This window comes from Formica exsecta, unplaced genomic scaffold (genome assembly GCF_003651465.1).
Source record: "Formica exsecta isolate Colony F162 unplaced genomic scaffold, ASM365146v1 scaffold72, whole genome shotgun sequence".
NCBI lineage: Eukaryota > Metazoa > Arthropoda > Insecta > Hymenoptera > Formicidae > Formica > Formica exsecta.
This window is the reverse complement of record NW_021853485.1, coordinates 3,026,043-3,035,215: the sequence shown is the minus strand read 5'-3', so window position 1 is coordinate 3,035,215 and position 9,173 is coordinate 3,026,043. Positions and strand designations below refer to the sequence as shown.

The 9,173-nt window shown below is 29.4% G+C and overlaps 3 protein-coding genes across 3 annotated transcripts; 2 read left to right on the top strand and 1 right to left on the bottom strand.

Moving 5' to 3' along the window:
• Positions 1-906: 906 nt before the first annotated feature.
• On the top strand, positions 907-2,556 carry LOC115243697 (geminin-like). Its single transcript, XM_029820870.1, has 6 exons — positions 907-1,170; positions 1,247-1,316; positions 1,670-1,785; positions 1,858-1,970; positions 2,088-2,260; positions 2,345-2,556. The coding sequence occupies exons 2-6, from the start codon at positions 1,278-1,280 to the stop codon at positions 2,399-2,401; spliced, it is 498 nt and encodes a 165-aa protein (XP_029676730.1). The 5' UTR covers positions 907-1,170; positions 1,247-1,277; the 3' UTR covers positions 2,402-2,556.
• Positions 2,557-2,755: 199 nt separating this feature from the next.
• LOC115243696 (protein FRG1 homolog) lies at positions 2,756-4,787 on the top strand. The gene is made up of 5 exons (XM_029820869.1): positions 2,756-3,053; positions 3,164-3,240; positions 3,327-3,619; positions 3,994-4,193; positions 4,390-4,787. The coding sequence occupies exons 1-5, from the start codon at positions 2,995-2,997 to the stop codon at positions 4,535-4,537; spliced, it is 777 nt and encodes a 258-aa protein (XP_029676729.1). The 5' UTR covers positions 2,756-2,994; the 3' UTR covers positions 4,538-4,787.
• An 86-nt stretch (positions 4,788-4,873) lies between these two features.
• On the bottom strand, positions 4,874-9,136 carry LOC115243693 (SHC-transforming protein 3). The gene is made up of 11 exons (XM_029820866.1): positions 8,735-9,136; positions 8,188-8,288; positions 7,657-7,727; positions 7,509-7,569; positions 7,248-7,421; positions 6,953-7,116; positions 6,641-6,867; positions 6,348-6,506; positions 5,932-6,059; positions 5,729-5,839; positions 4,874-5,498 (listed from the first exon to the last, which is right to left on the bottom strand). The coding sequence occupies exons 2-11, from the start codon at positions 8,284-8,286 to the stop codon at positions 5,364-5,366; spliced, it is 1,329 nt and encodes a 442-aa protein (XP_029676726.1). The 5' UTR covers positions 8,287-8,288; positions 8,735-9,136; the 3' UTR covers positions 4,874-5,363.
• Between the last annotated feature and the right edge of the window lie 37 nt (positions 9,137-9,173).

Here is a 9,173-nt window from a genome sequence, read left to right as displayed (position 1 = left end):
CGTTTCATGAAATGCTTCGAGGTTAAGTGCACGTGTACACTACGCGTCAACGATTCGTTCCCTGAGGTAAGGGGGGTACCATAGACATAGTATATCTAGACCGAGTGTTGAGGAGTGGGAGCCGAGGTGCACGTAGAAAAGGACATACTCTGTTTCGTGCCCCTTGCGTTCTCTCTCGCTCGCACGTAGCATGACGAAAGAGAGCGCTATGCTCTGTGCGAGCGAGAGAGAACGCAAGGGGCACGAAACAGAGTATGTCCTTTTCTACGTGCACCTCGGCTCCCACTCCTCAACACTCGGTCTAGATATACTATGTCTATGGTCTAGATATACTATGTCTATGGTTACCACAAACGTAAGAAATGATTAGACAGACTAATTGCAAAAATAAAAACTAAAGACCATTGCAAAAAATTTTCATCGTAAAACTCCTACTACGCATTGAAATTCAAGATTCAAGATTAAAGATTGAAATTTGACCAATCAGGATAAATGTATCTTAAGATCGTACTTAAGGCGATCTTGAATATAAGAACGGACTATGAATACCGGCCTATGAATACCGGCCTAGATATACTATGTCTATGAAATATACTATGCGGGACCTGTTTCCGGCTACACTGATACTATGTCTATGCTGCTAACACTTCCGTTACAGCCTGTCAAGTACGTCTGATTAGTCAAATTCCAATCTTTAATCTTCAATCTTCAATTTTCAATGCGTAGTCTGATACGGGCATAAGGCCGAATATGGTTGACAGTTGCAGACCCACTGATTGGCCAATCTCACTAATATAGTGAAAAACCCTAAGCAACAATCTTTGCCCCTTTTGTCCTGATTGGTCAATTTGACGCGATAAATATACATTTTTGATGCAATTATATATGTATATCGTCTATGGTTAGGCTTTCCCGGCTGATTTCCGCCAAACGATTCAACAGAACTGGCCGTGGCCGTATTGACCCTCGAGGGCAGGTGCCATTCAAGAAAGAAGAAGTTCAACAGCTATTCGTGTAAATTACATGAATATGTTGAACGCTGTTGAACGAAAGTGATTTGAGCTTACAAAATAATAGAAGCGACAATACGTAGGCGTTTAATCTGGATCGTGTGATTATTTTCAATTGTTTTCAATTGAGATTTTGTCCAAACGACACATCTTGATTGTTGTGGGTATCATTATATAATCTGTAAATAAAATAACACATTTGACCTTGGTGCGCTGATTAAACGATATTTTTCCAGATTCTCTATTGAATTATTAAAATCGGATAAGATGGAATCAGTCACTGATATCGGGACGATCGCTTCTAAAGTTAGCATACATTTTTATTTCTTTCATATTTTAGAAATTTAAAAAGAAATGCGTTTGAGATGCTATAACGTAATTTTATATATAAGTAGCCTGACAAAATTAGTTGTTCAAAGAATATTTGAATAATAATATATAAATTTATAAGAAAATGCATGTTTTATTATATATGTATATATTGCATTTTAAATAAATAGGAAGTAATATAATTGCTATATGAAAAATAAAAAAAGAAGGAATGATATCAATGCAAATAAAATATAAATAGAAAATTGATAAAGTTGCTTACAAGTTGGTTTATAAAAGTGTATATATATATATTATAATTTTTTTTTTTTTTTTTTTTGGTAAAATAGGAGAAGATCAGAAAACCTTTGCAAGTATTACAACCAACAGCCACTGGTAAGGAAACATTAGTTGGCACTAATAGGATTCTTAGATCTGTGCAACAACCAAAAAGAAAGATAAAAAGGTGAGTTAAAAAGCTGTATTATATAAAATCATATTTTTTAAGAAAATGGATACTGATCTATTTATATATTAGGAATATGATCAAAACAACAAAAAAAGATGCTTCTAAAATTACAACCGAGAACAAAGCTACCCAAACCGCACAAGAAGAGAAAGTAAAAATTGAAGCCGAGGATTTAACATCAGGTATGTTTGAAATATTTTTCTCTTTGTTTTTCTCTGTCTATTGTGCATATTTCTCATGCAGATTGCAAAAATATAATGAAAGACAATTTATCAAAGTATTTATTTTATATGATTCAGACAATCCTAGTGATAACTACTTGCAAGTCTTGGCTGAAAGGCGAAGAATGGTACTTTTGGATACTTTAGAGGAAAATAAAAAACTTTACCAACGCATTGAAAAATTAGAAGAAGAAAATCGTATATATAAAGAGATGTTGGATGAGACAAAAACATTGATTGAAGTACTACAGGTAATGTTGTCTACATATTGTACTGATATTATACTTAATATTAGTTATTACTCTAAATGTTCTGTATTATATATTCTATTGCAGGAGGAGATTGATGATAGAAATGACATAAATAACTCGTTAGATGACAGCACTCTTTGATTTTCTTAATCATAAGTTAGCTCCTTGACTTTCTTAATTAAAAGTGATAAAAAAAGAGAATGATATACTTTAATAATTTTGTATCAGTAATAATTTATTAAAAGTATTAATTTTTTATATAGCATTTATTAAAAATATTAATTTCTTATACAGTATTATCTTTTTTATTTTTTGTCCCATTTACACAATCCGATTCCAACCATTAATGTATAAATATAATCGATTTTGGTTCTAGACTAAAATTTTTTTATGCTATTCTACTCAACGTAATCCTAGACTATATGAGCTAATGAATTAGCAGAAATCGTTTGACAGCCGCCAACGACACTAGTATCACTGAGTTTGCGCAAAATAACAGCCAATCAAATTTAGGCACATTTTACTCGTCACACGCCGCAATGGCTTCCCCCTTCCCCCTGAAACAATATGCTCAATGCTCGGTCCCGTGTATATTTATGGCGTCTACCAATGTTTTCTTGCTTTCTCAGTAACGTATTCTAGTTCGTAGTTCACAAAAATTTAGAATAAAAACGCGTGCTGTTTTTTTATTTATTTTTTGGTATAAAGATAATAGAAATTTGGAAGATAGTAAAATGTCAGAATACGAAAAAGTAAGAATAGGAAAGTTAAAATTAAAAGGAGAAAAATCAAGGTATACTTAAAAATTTACTTCCTTTTTGTTTAAGAAATTTATTTAAGATATATATCTTTCTTTCTTTCTCTCATTTTGTTAAATATTTAAAATATCTTTTTCCATTCCAGACCAAAAAAACGAAAATCTAAGACACAAGAAAAAGAACAGGATGTAACAGTAGAAAATAAGGACACTATTACTCATGGTATTTATTTATTTAATCTTTTTATTATATACAGGGAACAAAAAATGAAAAGCATTCACTTGTATAAATGGTAATTTATGTTATAGGAGGATGGTGGAAGGTTAAGAATATATTAGAGATCACAGGAACAGTAGCTATAGAATTTGGAAATCAAACTTATATGAAAGCACTTGATAATGGACTATTTACTCTTGGTGCACCGCATGCCGAAGGAGAAGGTCCATCACCAGAGGAAATCTTAACAGCGTTTCCCATAAGCGAGACTAAAATTGCTTTGAAATCAGGTTATGGCAAATATCTTGGTGTTGATAAAAAAAGCATTGTTATTGGACGTAATGATGCTGTAGGTTCGATCGAGCAGTGGGAACCAATTTTTCAAGTAATTTATATATATATATATATATATGTATAAATATTAATGTTTATAGAAATGATTTTGCATTATTCTTGTATTTTTTATTTTTCTGCAGCCATTTAAAAAACTGTTTAATATGGTTTTTATATCATTTTTGGTTTTTGTATATCCATTCTGTATATTGTTTACTAATTAGAAAGTTAAAAATCTATTAAATAGAAATTTATGAAGTTTTAATGTGGAATGTTTAATAATTTTAATATATTTTTTAAATCAATAATGTACAGAAGATAAGATGCAAGTGACTTTATTTGCATAAAATTTTTCTTGCAAAATATGTATGGAAACATATTTATATGGATTTTGGTTTATAAGGATATTATTGCATTGTTTTTTAGGATGGTAAACTCGCTATATTAAATAATACTGGATGTTTCATGTCAGTTACAAATGATGATGACATAATTTGTCAGAATAGAACAGCTGGCCCGTCAGAATATGTTGTTCTGAGGAGTATGACACAACGTTCTCAAAGTCCTAACAAGGATATTCCAAAGGAAGAACAAGGCTCTCTTGCAGATATTGAAATAAATTATGTGTAAGTATAAAATTTTAGTAATAATATAATAATATATTATTGATTAATGAATAGCTATTTAAATTCAACTTTCTAATTAATATTTTTTCATATTATGCATCAATGTCTTGCTATTCACTTGCCATCTCTTTTATCTTATTTTTAACAAAATGTTTGAAAATATATTTTTTTATATTAATGATATTTTATTTCTCAGACGGAAGTTTCAAAAGTTTCAAGATAAGAAGTTAAGGATAAATAAGTCTGACCATTCTGAATTAGAAAAAGCAAAAGTAGATGGAAATTTACATGAAACTCTGTTAGATAGAAGAAGTAAAATGAAAGCTGACCGTTATTGTAAATAAATTCAATTTTAAGGGCATGATTACTTGTTTTGCTTAATTATTTATCACCATAAAACATAATTTTATAAATATTTTATTAAATATAACTAAATTTGTTTTATGTTCTTAAAAAATGTAAAAAAGTATCTTTATATATGTAAAATATTAATTGTGAGCATTCTGCAATATGTACATGAAGAGTACAAATCTTTGATAAGCTTATATGTAAACATAATGTCTATTGTACTTTATACAATCACAAAAAAAAAAATGCTAATAAACTTTTTCAGTGTGTATACTTCTTTAACATCAAGAATTTTAATTAATGAAATAAAAAATCAATGACAACATACTGCGTGAAATTATATTTATTGTAGCTATTTCTGCATAATGAGATGCTAACAATGTATTTAACTTAAGAAGCATATTGTATGATATACATCTAAAACATCGTTGGACATCATATAAAATTTTTTTATAAATTTGTATGGCTCTTATGTAAATAAAAAATATATCACAAAAAAGCCAAATGATAATATATTATACAAAAAATCGGAATGTGCTTGATTCTGATAAATTATAGAAATTATATATTATAAATACTTTGGCTGGATTGGCACATTTTATAAGGATTCACAGAGAGACAAATATTCATAAATCATCTATTCATGTACAATAAAAAGATACTACAAACAATATACATATATTTATGTTTTTGTGTGAAGTGACTGATTTTAAAAATATCACGGAAGCTAGATTTACCAAAGATTCTCACATGCAGACATGCAAAATAACTATTTAGAGAATCTTTGTTAAGTCTATGCTTAATTATTCGCTGTTAGAAAAATTAATAATTTGTATGCCTGGGAATAGGATAACGCAGTACTAGAACACTATCAGCAGATATGATAGGCAATACATTGTCACAGTGATGATTCACTAGATGACTTACACTATCAAATACACGATCTTTTGTGCGAACCTGCAAGCAAAAATTTGTACTACTTTTTTCCATATGCTCATTATTTATCAAAATTTTATTAGACCGTATATTTAAAGAGATAAATATATATTTAATAATAAAAATATTTAAATAAATTAAGATTTATATAATTGAAAAATATTTTAGGAACTCTACCGATTATACACGAGCTTTTATTTGCACTAATATAAATTTTATTATGTGTAAATTTTACTTTATGCAATACTTACAACGCCTTCAGGATCAATTAACAATAAATGTTTTGGAGTACCATTATTCATACCAGTCAAAACATATTGACCAGGAGAACCTTGTGATTCTCGAACCAGAAAATCACCATCCTTAAAGAATAAAATATAAAGCAATTGCAAAGATAATTTATATTAAATAATATATGATATTTATATATATACATAATGGCAAATATATTTACTCTACTAAGCATAGATTCCGCTTCAGATCGACTAACACTTCCATGAAACCATATTTCTTGCTTCAATTGTTGTATTTGTGCTTGAGGACTTAGTCTATTCATATCCGATATTGCAGAACTAAAGGGTTCTAGAATTCGTAAATAAAGAGTTTGAAATAAGTAATAAATTATAAATAAATATAAATCAGGACCGTTAATAGCAGATCTTGAATATAAAATTAGAACAAATCTTTTCAAGTAAAAAAATATGCTTAAGATGTCAATATGTGAGACGACACATAAAGAAATACAAGATTATAAGAAGCAAACATCTGTAATAGGTCAACATTATTTTGTGAGAACCTGTTGTAACCTGGCAATAAATTATGAATCGTCATTAAAAGCACAAGATAATATAAATTATAAATGATTCTTACGCATATCAAAAACATCAAAAAGTGATGCTGGATCACGATGATTATCTCTGTTTGCAGCTATGACACTATCATTCACATAATTGTGCTCAGGCATCGTATTTAGATTTGTTGATGAGGATACAGTACCATCCGAGTTCAAGTCAATTAGGTTCCCAGTTTCTGTGATGAGAAAGACAAAAATAGAAGATTAAATATAAGAAAAAAATTAGGTAAAAATTAAATTTTCTCTATAAATATACATATAATTTGTAGTTTATATACATGTCAAAAAATCATTTTATAAAAAATATTACCTGCCCATTCCTGATGTTGTCTATCAGTGGCAGAAGAAAATAAATCCATTGCAGTAGTTTGTGCATGAATTCGTGATGTATGATTTTGATGATGCTTCAGATTGGGCAGTGTGCATGTTGTAGTAGGTAGAGGTGGTACTGGTGGTGGGCCAATGTCAGGTGGTACTTTGCCTGGTAGATCATTGTAATAATCTCTATCTGCTTCCCGCACACCATTTAGTACAGGGCTATAAGCAGATATATAAAGTGATTAAATAAATGAAAATTATCACGACTTACATTTCATGTTAATGTGTTTCTACAGAAACTTACTGCAGAGAACTTGGCTTTGTAAGAAACTCTTTGAATCTAAGCTCGAATGCTTGTCCAATAGTGGATATAACATCCTGTGCTAAACCACCTGCGCATTCAAGCACATAACATGCACGCCACTCTTGCATATTTTTAGCCACGTATGCAACAAAATCCAGTATTTCCTATTATATATTATAAGATTCAATTCTAATAAGATACAAAAGTGAAAAATATAATAACTAGTATTTATACTGATTATTGAGATGTTCACCACATATTGAAATATATAAAGAACAGTACAGGTGTTATTTACCGTATCACCACCTGAAGCAAAAGATATGCGTGGCATGTCATGTTTAGCAATAATATGTCCATTTTCGATATTTGTTAAGGACAAACTACAACTGCTAATGGTTAAATTTACACTGGAAGCAGTGTGCTCCATACGAGGTTTATCTGCTATGGCTCTTAACACTTTTCTATCAACCTGAAGTCAAGAAAAATTTGATAAAAATTATATAAATATATAAATAATTATCTGTAAATATAATAATCTCTTTAAATGATACAGTACCCTCCTCTTTTTGTCAGCGGATTTTAATCCAGCAGCTTCACAAACTCTGTTTATACATTCCCTAAAAATATAAATTAAAAGTTATTTATTGTATATTTGAGAATATATTTCTCTGACAGTAAAAATTACATAGAGTGTGACAACTTACTTAGCTACACATGACCGTGTTTCAAAATCTAAGCTTTTCATAGATGTATATACTTCGAGACATCCAATATACTGTAATTTTTATACAAAAAATAAAAAAAAAAAAAAAAAAAAAAATTTGATGCGATCTAAGTTACATCAGAATAATTTTTTTGTCTTTCTATATTTTTGTTTTATTAGAAAATCTTTTATGTTTCATTGCTAACAATAAGATACAGATATTTAAATATCAAGGAGAAGAGAAGCAGAAAGAATAATATAAATTCTCTCAGAAATTGAATCAACTTTGAACAGTGCCTTATGTTTACATTATTGTCCTTGATATACTTTGATCTTTTCATAACATTTAAATACAACAAATCAAATATACTGAAAAAGCATGTTATAAAAATGAGACTTATAAATACAAAATTTATCATAAAACAAAATTATTTTGATCCATGATATACATCCAAGAGTTAATAAAAAATTTGAAATTTGAAAAATACATGAATATCTTGATATATCTTAAGCAAAATAATAAATGACATACCTTCACTGTATAAGTAATTCCTTCCTTACTTACTAGATGATCCGGATGTAACCAACCTCTGGCTGGCTTGCTTATAAAGCTGCTACCTCCTGCAGCCATTTCTAAGTTTAACACACATACAGATGTTACCACTATATAAACATCTTTTAAAATATACATATAACAAATTTATTATGTATATTCATTACATATTTTATCAGAAATAATGTTTAATCATTTATAAACATAGAAAAAAATATATACTCAATAATTTTTCAAGTAACAGCTAAAATCATGAGCAAATTAACAGTATGCAAGACATTAGTCATCATAGCTTTGCTATTATAATGCATTATAGTTTTATAATGTTCTTCAGTTTAATAATATATTTAAAGCAAACGGGAAATTGTTTTTCTGTCTTTAATCATATCGATCCAAAAATTAACACGAGGAAAAAAACATTTAATTTTCCTTGTAAATCACGCCCAAAATGCCATGACTTTTTCAAACTGTCAACGTCAGATCAGAATTCATCCATATTAATATATCCTTAAATGTAACATCATACCTAATGCGAACGATTACTGAATCATTTATTAGCGATCCGATAATGCCGCGTTGTTCATTGCATGAGGAATCTTTGGTCGATTTTTATCTTCGACTTGTCACTTGTCACCGATAATTCTGACGTCCATAAAGTTCATGAGATGGATCTTTGACGTATGCTACGTATACCATAGGTGTGAACGTAAACTGCCGTAAACTATTCAATGGTAGCGTTCACAGACACAGCAAATACAGCAACTAACACCATCTTATACACACACACCATCATATAAAATATCTTAATTTGATCGGTTGAATCTGACAGCTCATATACTCAAAGTCTCAATCGCCATTGAGTGAAATATACATCTGTTTTTTTCAACTGCACTTTCCATACTTGTAATCTTTTTTTTACTTTTCTCTTTTTTAGAAGCAATAAGGTTTTGTCAACACTCGACATT